Source organism: Aythya fuligula, chromosome 1 (genome assembly GCF_009819795.1).
Source record: "Aythya fuligula isolate bAytFul2 chromosome 1, bAytFul2.pri, whole genome shotgun sequence".
In the NCBI taxonomy this organism is placed as follows: domain Eukaryota; kingdom Metazoa; phylum Chordata; class Aves; order Anseriformes; family Anatidae; genus Aythya; species Aythya fuligula.
Genome location: NC_045559.1, coordinates 189,971,235 through 189,986,359, shown reverse-complemented (window position 1 = coordinate 189,986,359; position 15,125 = coordinate 189,971,235). Strand labels below are relative to the sequence as shown.

At 44.2% G+C, this 15,125-nt stretch overlaps 1 protein-coding gene across 2 annotated transcripts; it reads left to right on the top strand.

The window, feature by feature from the left end:
- The first annotated feature begins 297 nt into the window (after window positions 1–297).
- ACAT1 (acetyl-CoA acetyltransferase 1) lies at window positions 298–15,082 on the top strand. 2 transcript variants are annotated; one of them, XM_032190111.1, is made up of 12 exons: window positions 298–380; window positions 2,115–2,162; window positions 4,269–4,386; window positions 5,212–5,307; window positions 6,317–6,417; window positions 8,815–8,958; window positions 10,771–10,921; window positions 11,480–11,575; window positions 12,084–12,197; window positions 12,597–12,661; window positions 13,234–13,391; window positions 14,716–15,082. In XM_032190111.1, exons 1-12 carry the CDS (start codon window positions 324–326, stop codon window positions 14,834–14,836), a joined length of 1,269 nt encoding a protein of 422 aa, XP_032046002.1. In that variant the 5' UTR covers window positions 298–323; the 3' UTR covers window positions 14,837–15,082. The 2 variants fall into 2 exon arrangements, with proteins under 2 accessions (XP_032046002.1, XP_032045993.1); XM_032190102.1 differs by lacking the exon at window positions 298–380 and adding an exon at window positions 609–802.
- The last annotated feature ends 43 nt before the right edge of the window (window positions 15,083–15,125 follow it).

Here is a 15,125-nt window from a genome sequence, read left to right as displayed (position 1 = left end):
ATGGTGGTGGTAGGGGGATGGTTGGACCAGATGATCTTGGAGGGCTTTTCCGACCTTAACGACTCTGTGATTTATTTCTATGGGGGCAAAGCCAGGTCCCCACAGCATCAGAGCCTCATGGGGACGGGCGGTGCCCACAGCGCCTCCCCCCTCAGCAGACCCCCTCAGCCCCCTGAGGCGGGGCGAGGGCAGGGCTGACATGGCACCGCGCCCAGCCAATAGCAGGGCCGATCGCGGTCCCGCCTCCGCCGCGCGGACCAATGGGGAGGCGGGAGGGGGAGCGGGGCGGTGCTGTCCGTGAAGGTGACGGGGCCGGCGGCAAAATGGCGGGCGCGGCGGGGCTGGGCCGGCGGCGCGCGGCGGTGGCCGGGCTGCTGAGGGTGAGGCGCGGGGCGGGGGGGCGGCGGGAGGGGAGGGGGGGTGCGCTGCGCGGCTCCGTCCTGTCACAGCTCCAGCACCGCTGTGTGGCCCCGGGGGCTCAGCCAAGGTCATGGCTGTGCCTGAGGAGGAGGAGGAGAAAGAGGAGAAATAGAAGGAGGAGGAGAAAAAGGGAGGAGGAGGGAGGGAGGAGGTGAGGTAGGGGCAGGGGGAGGCAGCCGGGTGTGGCCGCGCTGTGAGGGGCGCTGTGAGGAGCTGTGAGGCAGCTCCCCGCCGCCCGGGAAGTCTGGTTTTGTTCTTATTATTATTTTAAATAACAAGCCTTTTGTTGGCACGGAGTATGGCCGCGGCTGGCAGGAGGCGGCTGCAGCGCTGTCTCCTTCCCTTGCAGTGCGCCGCAAAGGCGGGGGCCGGGCGGGATCTGGTGAGCGCCGGGATCCAGTGCGGGGCCGTGCAGGGGGGATCCTGCCGGCACACGCGGTGATCTGGTGGGGGGGTCCAGGAGGGATCGTGGGAGCGCGGGTGAACGTGGTGCTGTGAGGGGTTTGGTGCCAGCGAAGCCTTCACAGCCCGTGCTGGAGCCCGCTGCGGATGGAGGGGGCTTTGGGAGGAATTTTGTTCAAAATTCTGTATTGGAAACCCCAGCCTGAGCTGGGAGGGGGGAAAATAATGTAAAAACAATTGGAAAAAGGGCTTTTGTTAGTTGGAGCTTGTCAGGTGGAGAGAGAAACAGGCCGTGCTTTGAGCTGTCAGCGCAGTACAGCGGGCGTTGCTTGCTCGTGGATGGTGCCTCTGTGGTGTCTGGGGGTGGCTTTTACTTTTAATTAGCAGTCCTTCAGCTCTCATCCAGCGGTCAGAGTGCCTTCGGTGTGCTGGAATATCATCTGAGTAAATGGCTCGACCTCTTTGCGTTTTAAACGTCTGGTTTCGGCTGGAAGATGGCTCCCAGCATTTGCAGTAACACCTGCGGGTGTATCTCTGCCCATAGCACTGCTGCTCACATGGAGCTCCCTGCCCGTGGGTCATTATGTCCAGCTGTGGTTTCTGTCCTTTCCTTGGTTTCATTGGCATCTCTTGTAGCATTTTGAGCTTGTTATTCCCATTTTGCGCATGAAATGCCAATGAAACGATGCTGTAGGTGTAAACTGCCACCATTTAAAAAGCAGTGAATTTAATGAAAGCAGTGGATGAACTGAAGTCCAGAGAAGCAGACAGACTGTTGCTGTATTGCTGTAGACAGACTAATGCTTCTCAAGATGGGTAGCTCCCTGGCTGTCGGACTGCTTGTAAGTGTACATAGCCAGGCACTGGGACGGGTTGCCCAGGGAGGTGGTGGAGTCACCGTCCCTGGGGGTGTTCAAGGAGAGGTTGGACGTGGTGCTTGGGGACATGGTTTGGTGGGTGACATTGGTGGTAGGTTGGTGGCTGGACCAGATGATCTTGGAGGTCTCTTCCAACCTTAATGAGTCTATAACAGATTTGCCAAAAATAAAATGCTTTTTGTTTTTGAAAGAGTATCTGATTATTTTTTTCAGAAGATATTTTTATCATAGATGTTATGGTGAGACTTTGTATTAGATGATATATAAAAAAGGCTTTTTTTTTTTTTTTTTGTGTGTTTTAATAGTCTTTGCTTCTAAGAGTACTTTTTGGGGAAAAATACTTCTGTGGAAATGGTACTTTACTGAAATGTGTTGGCTTTGTTCATATGAAATTACGAGGTCTTTATTTTTCAGGCTTTGAAGTATACAAGCCGTGGCTATGCATCACAGCGTACTTTAAATGTAAGTATAAAGTACCATCTGAGCACAGTAAATCCCTGCTATATTTGCTTCTTAACCTCTGAAGTTCAGAAAGTTATCACAAGAAACCTGCATTGTTGACAGTGTGTCTCTTGCCCAAGTCACGTTACTGCAAAAATTGGAATAAAGGTCAAATTTCCCAGTTTTTTTTTTGCTTTGCTGACTGTTAGTGTGGGACAGAACTGGTTAGAATTGCATCAGGTAACTTAAATTTAATGTAGCTTTCTACCATTTGTTGGAGAATACAGATGATGTCAATACAGATGATGCTTTTTGAAATGATTTGTATGCTATTCCCCCTCCTTTGCTGTTGTAATGTGAACGATTAATACATTAACAATTAACATTATTATCACTTAAGTCAGTCATGGCTCCAAAGAAGGAGATACAGAAACAGACCAAATATAACTTGTCCTTTTTTTTTCTGGTTTAAATATTTTCTAGTGTTTTGTTTCTTTGCTTGTCCCTGAATAAAGAAGTCAAGGTGAGACCCTGTGAAGTTTGACCAAACTTCCATTTAAACCAGCACAGTTGGAGTTTTTGCTGATTCTTGTCAGTAGCTGTCCAGGATAACCAGAGATCAGAAACGTGCATCTTTGTGGTGCCAGGTCATCGTGCTGCCCTCCCAGGGTTAGCAGGTAGTCACGCTGATGTAACATCAAAGCCAAGAGGCAAAATAAAATAAATCTGTTTCAAGAGACTACGAAGCATGGACTGAATGTCATACCATGTCTTAAACCACTGATTACACATAAGCAGATCTTTAATCTGATGGAGTTTTAGCAAAGCCTGGTAGGTTTCTTGCTCTTCCAAGGCCCAAGGTGTTACTTCACTAAGCGTGGGGTTAATGTTCATATAACTGCAGTGGAATCGGGAGGGAAGCTCCAGTTATGACAATACTGTCTGTGGGGTACAGACCCTGTCAGTACACTGCTGTTAAATCCCTGGCATTTGGTAGGACACTTTTGTGCATCCGTGCAGTGAGTTGACCAAAGGAGGATTGCAGTGAGGAGTTGACCAAATGGAGGTTGCTTAAGCAGGGTCACCTAGAGCGTGTTTCCCAGGACAGTTTCCAGGTGGCTTCTGAGGATCCCCAAGGAGGAGACCCCACAGCCTCTCTGGGCAGCCTGCGCCAGGGCTCCGTCACCCGCCCAGCACAGCAGTGCTGCCTGGTGCTCAGAGGGAGCCTCCTGGGTGCCCGGCTGTGCCCATGGCCTCCTGTCCTGGCACTGGGTACCACTGAGCAGAGCCTGGCTCCGGCCTCTCTGCACCCTCCCGTCAGGGATTTAGGGACACGGATGAGATCCCCCTGAGGCTCCTCTTCTCCAGGCTGAGCAGCCCCAGCTCTCCCAGCCTCCCCTCACAGCTCCATTGCCTTCATCGTCCTGGTGGCCCTGCCTTGGGCTCTCTCCAGGTCCCTCTGGTACTGGGGAGCCCAGAACTGGACCCAGCACTCCAGGTGCGGCCCCACCAGTGCTGAATAAAGGGGATGAATCACTTCCCTTGACCTGCTGGCAACACTTTAGTTTATGCAGCCCAGGTTGTCCTCAGCCTTCTTAGCAGCAAGGGCACATTGTTGCCTCAAGTTCAAGCTGGTGTCCACCAGGATCCCCAGGCCCTTCTGTGCTGGGATGCATCACTCCTGAGCTGGGAGGAGGGGATCCTGGAATATTACCCAGCTCTCTTGGCCCCCTCTTCCCTCCAGGGCCCTGGGACTCTTTTGGGTATCGCCCACCCCAGGGCAGAGCTCAGTGCATTCCAGCTGTCCTCCCGTATAAAGGATAACCCCACACCTCAGCCTCCCATCCTGTGTCCCTTCACTGCAGTGCTCCAGCCATCAGAGCCACCCTGCCCCAACTCTGTCCTCCCACAACACTGTGGCCCTGCAGCTGTGCCCAGATCCACAGTTCCTTGTACATTTGTTATTCCTCGTGCTGCATGCATTCAGAAAGATAATTCTGGTGCTGTGAGCTACTTGCAGGATAAAAGGGAAGCTGTGACACGAATAAAGTGAACAAATTTAAAACGTTGATGTGTGTGTGCACGTGTAACGATGCTCTGACTTGTACTCTGTGCTTTTCCTCTTAGGAAGTGGTGATAGCGAGCGCTGCAAGGACACCAATTGGCTCTTTCCAAGGATCTCTCTCATCACTGCCAGCCACCAAACTGGGATCCATTGCAATTAAAGGAGCAATTGACAGAGCTGGTAAATATAATTTATATTTTTTTTTCATGAGAAAACATCAGACAGCTCTGAATGTTGTCAGTCTGGGTCTTTTGGTTTTAAGTTGCTTTTTAAACAGGTGGCTCTGGTGTCTTGTTTTGTTTTGTTTTTACTTCTAGCACTTTTATGTCTTTATCCACAAATGGTATTTAAATAAACCTGCTTCAGTCTGAATTAAATGCTGTTTCTAAGAGCAGAATATGATTTAGGAATATCTGTGCTAATCCAAATCCCACTGAACAAGCTAGTTGTCTGGCTGTAGTTCTGTGACACCCCTAAGCTACTTGCTGCTGAAACCAGGGCTCCGTCCTTGTCCTCTCCATTTCTTGACATGGGTACTCACACTTGTCTGACACCCCTTTGAGCCTTTTCATAGACTTTTAAATCAGGCAAAAAGTCACTTTGGAGAAGAGGAGGGTTAATTTTCTACAGATTTGGCTTCTTGAAATAGCAAATTACAAGAACTTTACACCAGGGCTGTTGCAAGAGAAGCAGTGGAAGAGCAGGCCCCTCCTGTCTGGTGGCAGCTGGCTGTTAGCTTGGCTTGCAGGCGTTATACCAACAAACCCATTTATTTGGACATAATTCTGGGAGGTAGAAAGCTTTGTGGGTCTGGGATCCCCAGTTCCTCACGTCCCATGAATGTGGGGATCCAGATCTGGAAGGCACCAGACCTGGAGTGCTTTCAGCACACAGGTTGGACGCGGCATGGGAAACTTTACTATGGGAAACTGTAATGGGAAGGCTCACAAAAGGGAATCACAGCTTTTGTGAGAAGAATCTCAAATCAGGAGTTTTGTTTTATAGGTATCCCCGTGGAAGAAGTGAAAGAAGTGTACATGGGGAATGTCTTGCAGGCTGGGCAAGGACAAGCTCCGGCAAGACAAGCAGTCCTGGGCGCAGGTACGCAGTGTCCTGACGGGGCTCAGGGTGGTCTCACCTCTCTGCAGAGAGCTGCTGGCGAACTGGAGGGGTTGGAGCCCTCAGCTAAGGCGGGGTCTGGATCTGAGCCCAGCCCTTCAGCAAGACAGGCTGCACGTGCTGCTCTTCCCATGGGGGGAAAGGCTCTGTGTTGTAGCCATGTAAGTGAGCTGAAAGTGCCAGTGCTCAGGAATCAGTTTTTGCATGACTACATTGACTACAGCACAAATTTCTTCTCCCTTTTGCTGTAGGGCTGGCTTTCCATGCCTTAGTATGGTTCTAAAAAAAAATGTATGGGTCCAGGCAGAACTGGGTGCTTCCTTGTCTCTGTCCCTGTACGTGTTTGAAAGAGAAGGAACCCCCCCCTACCAGGGGCAAAGGGATGGATATGGCTCTTTTCTCTCCCCTGGCCAGTTTCCCCACCTCATCGCTGGCATGGAGGTGACGTGCTGGTAGCGGAGCTGTAGGACAGAGGCAGCCATGCAGGGCTTTGGAGCCCAGCTGCACGAAAGAGAATGCAAGGCTGTTGTCCTGAACACTCAGTAGCAGTAATAACAGCTCAGTAACTGTGGGTGACACCTAATAAATTTGGTCGTGTTCAGTACTGCATAGGTTGAGAGTTCCTGTACTGCTGGGATAATTTCTTGTAGGATTTAGCAACTGGCAGCAGCTTGTTCGTGGCTTCTTAGTTGTGTGCTTCTTAGAGTCAGGGGTCAGGCTGTGAGGAGGAGGAATAGTGCTGTTCTCTGATCTGCTGCTGCCTGAATCCTCACTTGCTTCCTCTCATCACCTGAGTCTGTTGCCTGAAGGAGAGAAGTGACAGAAGTCTCCAAGGACAGTAATCAGGGGTGAAGGTGGGCAGGCCAAATAATGCCAGCTGGATACCCTGGGGTTACATAAAAACTAGTCCCATATGAAATCTTGTTGAAACACCAACACAGAGGTAGTCTACCCTTAAATAATAGCTGTTTGTGTAACTTACTTGACTTAGGTCTGCCCATCTGCACTCCTACTACAACTGTCAATAAGGTCTGTGCTTCAGGAATGAAATCAATCATGATGGCAGCACAAAGCCTGATGTGTGGGAGTCAGGTATGTGAATTTTGGTGCTGTTTTATGGAAAAAACACACAACTGATGTTGTAGATCCCGTCCTGCTGATGGCTGGGGTCCTTGATTTGGGGCTGTGTTTTGACTTGCAATAATGGAGCTAATGAGCGAGGTTTTATTTAGGTCATGCAACCTTAATGTTATAGTTAGTCAAATATGTTTTGGTTTAAGTCAGGGAAAAAAAAAAAGTTTTGTAGTTAGGGAACTGTCAGATTAATTTTTAGAGCTGAGCAAGTAGGGTAGATTTTGGTTTATGGTATTTACACTTCTTCCCTATTGTACCTCCCCTCCAAAATAAATAAATAAATAAAGGAGTTTCAAGCTTTCTGATTTGAAAATTCAAGATTTTTTTCCCTAAATTTAGATTTTGTTGAAAGAGATTTCATCTTGCGTTTCAGATCCCTTTACCACTTAAATGAATTAAATATATATATTAAAACAGTGTTGTTTTGAAGTACATTAAAGATGTTTCAGGCTTTTTATTGCTACCAGAGAAGCTGAAACTACTGTTGCTGAACAGCATTTTCATTGAAGAGCTTGTTGGAGGGGAATTACTCATCTCTGCCAATTGTATTCTAAGATTTTCTGTATGAATAGGAAAAATTCTATCCTTGAATGGAAGGATGAGACAATGCACCATTTTCACCAAGCTGCTAAATGCTCGGCAGCAAAGAATAATTCAGAAGTGTGAATTAGAAACAGTTTTGCTTTTAATTCCATATCTAAAACATTTGACAACATCCTTTCTCTAAAGTGCAGATACTGTGAGTTCAACATGTATTTTTGGCTTACAAAATAAATGGCTCATAAGTGAGAAATATACTTTCCTCTGTATACACTATCCCCCACGTGAAAATAGCATTTTTTAAGCTGGGCAGCTGCATGCTGCTTTGGGCTCGCTGTGCAGGGAGCGGCACTTCACCCAGTGCCTGCTGAACTCGGTGGAAGTCCTCCCGCTGGACTTTGAATCGGGTCCAGCTGTGGAAACAGCCACGTTTTGGATTTAGTAACGTGCCTCCAGCGAGTTCACTGCAGTGGGCACGGATGTGGTTGGTTTGACAGCCGCAGGCCGTGCGCTCTGAAGGGAGCTGGGCTTGGAGCTGAGCTAGGCACTGCTCTGCCGCCAGCCCAAGCAAAAGCAGACCCGCTGCCCAGTTAGTGCTCTCAGAGCTATAAATAATGCCTTTTTTTTTTTTTTTTGGGGGGGGGGGTTGTTTTTCTTGGCTGCAGACTGCAAGGTATCTGTGGTGGGAACCAGGGATAGATCCCAGAGGCTTGAGTCAGCGCGCATTTAGCATTGTACAAACAACTGCTTTAACGCCAAGTCTTTCACGTGATGGAGTGAAGTGCACACGACTCCCGTTCCTCTGCTCTATTGCTGCTCCCGTACCTCAGCTGCCTTTCCCACTTCCCTGCCTTTCCATTTGTCTGCAGCCTCCTTTGTTTTCTTTATTACTCCATGCTGCTGTTCTGTATAGAGTTTATAATCTGTGCTGAACCAAACCATTATTTTTGTCTCAATTGTGAGACCTAATTATTACTCTTTTGATATAAAATATCTTTTCTAGTTATATTAACAGCAATACTGAATTCTCAAAGACTAATGCTACATTTTTTGGGTGTATTTCTTGCAATTATTTGTATCTTAAAAGTGCCATTAATCACAGCTGAGAGTCTGTTCTTCACATGCTGAGGTGCCAGGGCTTTTACGGGTTGTAGCCTGATGGAGAGCAGATATGCGTATGGCCCTCATAGCTGTTTGTATTTGTTCTGTCTCAGTTCAGCTTGGAAAATAAACTGATTTATCAACACCCACAATGATTCAGCTTAATTCAAGTTCAGTGATCTTTATTTTTTAAAGTCACTTTTTTTTTTTTCTGGAATTTCAGATGAAAAAACCTGAAGTCATCTCTTTTTAGGTAGTGAGGTGTAACAATATTACGTAAAACTGCAGGTACTTCTAAACTTCTCTTGATTGATCTCTTAGATTCTGGCTGCTGCTTGTTCCATAGGGAGCTGCTAACGAAGAGCAAAAATGAGAAATTTAGAGGAGAAAGAAACTGTTTAAAGTAAAGCTTACAATCTGATCTTGGAAGCTTTTGGAGTAAAAGTGCAAGAGACCAACGTGGCTCTTGCAGCTTTCCAAAATTACATTCCAGGTAAAAGTCCAGCTGCTCTGTCAGCACAGATTAGCTCTCTTCAGCTGTTGTCCCTGCTGTTTGCCTTCAAAATGCATAAGGTTTTTTTTTCCCTTTTTCTCTAAGACTCCTCAGAAATACAAAGTGTCCACTCTTAAGCTTTTCTTAGTATCTGTTCCCAGAAGAAGTCGTGTAGAACACGCTGCATTATTAATAATTTGATTTGTGTTTTGTTTGAGCAGGATGTAATGGTTGCTGGTGGAATGGAGAGCATGTCTAACGTTCCCTATACGATGAGCAGAGGAGCAACACCGTACGGAGGAGTAAAGCTGGAAGATCTGATAGTAAAAGATGGACTCACAGATGTCTATAACCATATCCATATGGTAAATATTCCTGCAGAATTCTGAATTATCCACCATACACCTCATGCTGCTTTGAAGACGTTTATTATTAGGCTGCTTCATGTAGCAGACCTAGAAATGAGGAACACTGAGGGAGGAAAATGTTTTCCATTTCCAGGCTTCCTGCAGTAACTGTGATGGAGAGACTACACAGAAGGTCAAAACAGAGTAGAAAATTGTGTTAATGTTTATTTGTCTCTCACTGAAGCCTGAACAGCCTAGAACAGGGATTGAAAAAACCAACCACCCCACAATTTCTGCCACTGCTTTCTCTCTTGGTGTAGGAGAGAGCAGACGAGTTACTTGTGTTTGGGGGTAACCACTTCTTATGGCTTGGTGGGCTCTCATGTTTGCTTTCCCTCCCCCCATGTACATACCTCCTATCTTCTGTTAGAAGCTTGGAGTCAGCTGATGCACTTGGCTCATCGGCACGATAACTTACATCAGACAAACAGCTGCAAACTGGGGATGGGTGTGGAAAAAATCTGATGTGAAGATAGCGAAGAGCAAGCATCAGGAAAGAACATTTTGAAAGGAGAGGAACTATTTTCAGTGTACCAACATTTCTGAACCTTGCCTCTAATAATTCAGTTGTAGGGTGTTATTTACTGCCAAGTTAGTGTTCTTGCTACTATCCCTGAAAACATCTCATGAAGAATGTTCTGCAGTCTTTAGCTGTTCCATGTCCTTGGTACAGACCTCACTGCTTTTGCTTTGTTGGTTTTGCAGTAACGTGCATGCTGCTTAGGCTATTGGTTGAAAACCAGTCATGAATTTCAGCTAAAATGGTTTTTGACCATGAGGATTTTTTTCTATAGGAATGCAAACACTGACTTCGCTAGTTCCTGGTGGGCAGGGGGAAACCTCTGGGAGCTTGGTGTAATACACAAAGTTTTAATAGATTGGGACACTATTTCAGGAATGTGTGTTTTTATTATAGGAGCTGTAGGTTGCTTGGAGAATCTTAACGGTCTGTGAGAGAATATACAGGAGGGACCATCCGATGGCTTTAGGAACTCACCCGTGTCTGTGTTCTGGCAGTACGCCAAGTTGCTGGTGCTGTGAACACTTCACGTGTGTAAACTGTGCAGAAGTGAACTTGCTTGCTTAAGGAACTGGGGAGCTAGTACTAGAGGGTTTTGTGGTGATTCTCTGAGTTTTCTACAGAAATGAGAGGCAGAACAAAATCTCATTCAGAAGAAATCTTTCAGGTTGACTGAATGAGTATCCTTTTTATTTATTTATTTTTAAATTTTGTTCCCAGGTATTGGGACAATGTTGATAACAAATAAGGATTACATAATTTTGATGGATTAATCTATATATGATTTGATTATTTCATTCTAATTATTTCATTCCAGTTATTAGACAAAAAGTATTCAGGCAGGTATTTGTTGACCCATTCCTGTAACCTTTGGAATAGACCAGCCAGCAGTGGCATGGAAATGCTAGGAAGATGATGCAAACACACTGCTCTGTGGCTGAGTAGTGTTCTTCAGTCTCTGAAGAAGTCTGCCTAAGCACTTTAAAACTTGCTCTACATGCAGTTCTTTAATTTACTCAAAAGCCTTGTAAGGAATGTTCCTTCCCAGCTGGATAATCTGGATCCAGAGAACAGGTGCTAAATCTGAAGTTCACACTTCAAAGGCAGAAGCTTCTGGTTGATCATGATTGTAGAAATGAACACCAAATATTAGCCATGTTCAATTCTGAAAAACTGCTGTCTTTTTTATTTAAGTTTCTAGTTCACTTCTCCAGAAATACCAAACGTAACATGTCTGATTTTTCTCCAAGGGCAACTGTGCTGAGAATACTGCGAAGAAGTTCACCATTTCACGAGAGGAACAAGACACTTATGCCATAGGCTCTTACACAAGGAGCAAAACAGCCTGGGATTCGGGAATACTCAAAAATGAAATAGTTCCTGTCACTGTTTCAAAAAAAGGTATTATGGAAAGGTGTGATAAAATGAGTTGTTTCTTATTGAAAGCCGTAATGTCCGTATTTAGTACAAATGATGCTGCTTAAATATGCAGATCTCAGGATCGTACAAACCCCTACAAGTGTATCTATATCTGTACTTTTGCTTCAGAATAGCTAAGAGTTTTCTGCTATGCAGACTGTCTGGTGACCAGCAGTCAATCACCTGTAATGTGTTTTTATTTTACTTTTTTCTCTGTTACCATAATTTTTTTCATATCTTGGATGACTATGTATTGAATTTAGCTAGAACAGCTTGATGACACGTACTAATTTCCCTGTAAATCACCTTAAAAATATGTTTTGTCCCTTTCATTCACCCATCAAGGAGTATAAATGGATTTGCTGTGAATAAATGGGATTGAGAAATATATATTTTTTTCATTTTCAAACACTTTTGAGATGCATAAATTAGTTACATTTTTTCAACTAAAATGAATTGTTTAAATAAGGCAGCATTTAATTGAAGAATGTGTTAAAAATGGACTGTATTACAAAAAACTCCACTGAATTTGAATTTCAGGAAAGCCGGATACAGAAGTGACAGAAGACGAAGAATATAAACGTGTGGATTTTAGTAAAGTTCCAAAGCTGAAAGCTGTTTTCCAAAAAGAGAATGGTAAATATTGTTAAATCAACTGCTTAATTGTTTACCAGGTACACAGATTCTTTGTTAGAGTGAAGGGTACTGCTCACAAGAGCTCGATTGCACTTACAGCGAGCCATTAACTTTTAAATGCCTGCGAAGGAAATATCCTACCAAGAAATTCAAACCTTGTTTTCACACCAGTATAAGCTGGCCTGAGTGAAAAGAAGTGGTCCAAGAGCCTGTAGAACAGTGAGAACCTGAAGTTGATGTTCACTCGCAGCCATGTCCGAACTGGAATCCTGCATTAATGCTGGCAGTGCTGCTGGTGTGGAAGGCATGACGTGAACTGCCATTTAGATAAACCCTATGAATACATGGGGCTGTATTTGTTCAATCAAACTCATCTGAAAAAAACAAAACCAAGACTAACGAAAAATTGGTAGTTAACTCAGTGCAGTAGCTATTACCAAGGGCCTGGGCGATGTACCTGGGCTGTGCCATTTTCCCCTGTGTTTAAACAACACGTTACCTTTTCTAGGAACGGTTACAGCTGCTAACGCCAGCACTCTGAATGACGGAGCAGCTGCCCTGGTTCTGATGACTACAGAGGCAGCCAAGAGACTGAAAGTTAAACCTCTGGCACGGATAGTTGGTGAGTTTTTTCTTATCTTTTGACTACAGCACTGGAAAATATCCTTCTAGCATATTTATACTTTGACTGAGAATCCTGTTTGTCCTGTCACAGGACAGAAAAGATGAGGCCTCAGGCATATGGCTCTATCTTCTTAATACAGTCCTTGATATCTTAAGTGTCATACCAGCAAGCTGTTAGTCCTAAACAGTTTTCTATGTGGAATAACATCAAACATCTGCAAAAAAATGTTACTAAGCAACTCATTTGAGACATTACACTTCAGGTATATCTATTTTCAGGGACCATCATATTCAGAATTCTGCCTTGACTGGGATTGCTGTTTGCACAAATGAAAATTGTATATGCTAAAAATAAAAGGTGTTTAAACATCTTTTTTGACTTTTTTTTTGTGTACAGCTTTTGCAGATGCTGCTGTTGATCCTATTGACTTTCCTATTGCACCTGCATATGCTGTTCCAAAGGTAGGAATCAAACTGCTCGTTTTCTGAAAGACAGCAGAATTCCTCAGTGCTGGATGGTTGGTTGAAACCTTGGTGTATCTTCCTGTAATTACCACTGAAATTATGATTTCTTCATAAATACAAACTACAGGTGTTTTTCAGAGGATCAAGGATGTACATCTTTAAAGTCACAAACTTAGAATTTATCTTGGAAAAGAATATTGCTTTCTACTGCTTTCACCAACTTTGGCCTTGTTTACACTTCTGCAATTAAGCAGCTGGTGTGGCTAAAAGGCAAAATAAATATGGTTATACAGGTATAGACTAGTTCAGAACAAAACTATTGGCAGCTGTATGGCAGTACTGTCTGACTTTAAATGTACTTCGTGTATCAGTGGTCTTTGTATAAATGTGAGGAAAACATGTTCCTGCCATAGAATACTCTCCATTTCTTCCTTTGCAAAAACTAAACTTGTGCTCCAGTACCTCAGTTTTGCTTTTTTCCATCTGAAAATAGACCTAATTAGTTCTGTAAAGTACTTTTAGCTTCCTATTTTTTTCACAGAAATAATTATTCTGATAAATATTTCTAGATTCTAAGTGAGACAGGCCTGAAAAAAGAAGACATTGCAATGTGGGAAATCAATGAAGCCTTCAGTGTCGTGGTGCTGGCCAACATTAAAATGCTGGGCATCGATCCACAAAAAGTAAACATTAATGGAGGTGCTGTCTCTCTCGGGCATCCAATAGGGTATGTAAAAGAAGCATTGGTTTTTGTTTTGCATTGTTTTTTATTCTTCACGGAGGCACTGCCTTCTACATGCTGCTAACATACTCGATTTTATTCTCAAATTTAATGCAAGTAGGAAGAGCTATAAGAAATTTAACAGCAAGTGCATGTGTACTTGCATTAATACAGGTGTTAGGTGTCAGGGTACTTTGAAAAGAGTATGATCACAGTTTTGTTTTCACAAGTAGCTACCACCTTTTATAAAAGCTTGCTTGTTACCACAGCTATCCAGGTTTACGAAGCTTTGAAAAAAATCACTGCTAACATGAGAAAATAAACAGTAATACTTAATCAACCAGTTAAGCTAGTGAAATGTACAGATAAAGTTATGAAAATAGCCTAAGGACTTTTAAGTACAGGGACTTGAATTTCCTTGTATCAGCAAAGTGAAATTCCTAGTCTTGTCCCAAGTATTCCCTGCAGGGAAGCCAAACGTTGTCCATCACCTAATGCAGCAGATGGGGATAGCCTGAGGGATGTCCGTGGGGCTTTTGTGTGCTCTGAAGTTCCTTCACCTGCCCGAATTCCCTGCTGGGTTCTCCAGGAGCTGTAATTTACTCAGGACGCAAGTATATCTCATTAGGCCTCCTTAAGGGTGGTGAGGCTGCAAGCTCCAGGGCTGTGAGGACAAATCCATGTCAGATCTGCTCGCTACACGTAGGTGAGAAGGAGCCACGCTGTACAGCTGGAAGCAGTTGGAGTACTTCATGGTTCAGAAGTTTGCCTTCACTAGATCTTTGCCAGCATAATCTGTCAAGATATGCTGATGTCTCCTGTAGAATAGCAGCTTCCTCTGATAAGGGAATAGGAATTTTTGTCTTAAAACACAATTTCTACAGCCTGATGACAGCATTTACATGTCTTAACTTGGTATGAGCTGGATGACTGTACTGTACTGCATTATAGCAAGTTGTAACCAAAGAAACTGAAATGAATCATTAGTATTGTGTTTTTTTTATAGTAGAGACTTAACTTTACTTTCTTCGAAAGATCTTTTACTGGCAGAGATGCTATGTAATACATGGAACACCTAGAGGCGACTTCCTTTTTCAGAAGAAACGTGGAGGTTCTGTTTGTGCACATGCAGAAATCTTTCTGCTCGTTAATACTGTAGCTAAAGAAAAACAGCCCACACTGCTTCTAGATGTAGGTTTGTTCTTTTTGTTGGTTTTATGTTCTTAGTTTTGTTTCTTTCCAATGAATCAGTTCTATATATTCTGCCAATGATCTTGTTTGAGCCAAATTTCCTTCAACCTAAGGTGTGTATATTCTTTCTTTTAATCAGAATGTCCGGAGCGAGAATTGTTGTTCACATGGCCCACGCCTTGAAACAAGGACAGTATGGGCTGGCAGGAATCTGCAACGGCGGAGGTGGTGCTTCTGCCATACTCATTGAGAAGTTGTAGGCCCACACAGCTGCTGGAAACAAAGCCTTAACCATGCTGACGTGAGTGATGAGCAGCACCTGTTACATCCCACCTCTGAGTGGTGGAATTCCTTAATGGCTGTTGTAAAATTTCTAAAACATCACCAATACAGACAATGGGGCTTTTGTAACTTTGACTTAATGCAAGTTTTTATACAGTACAAGAAAAAAAATAAGAAATCATGACGATGTATCAAGACCTGACAATAAAGAATGTCTATGTCAACTGTGCTCCTGTCACTTCCTTCTCAAATGCCACTGAAACTGAC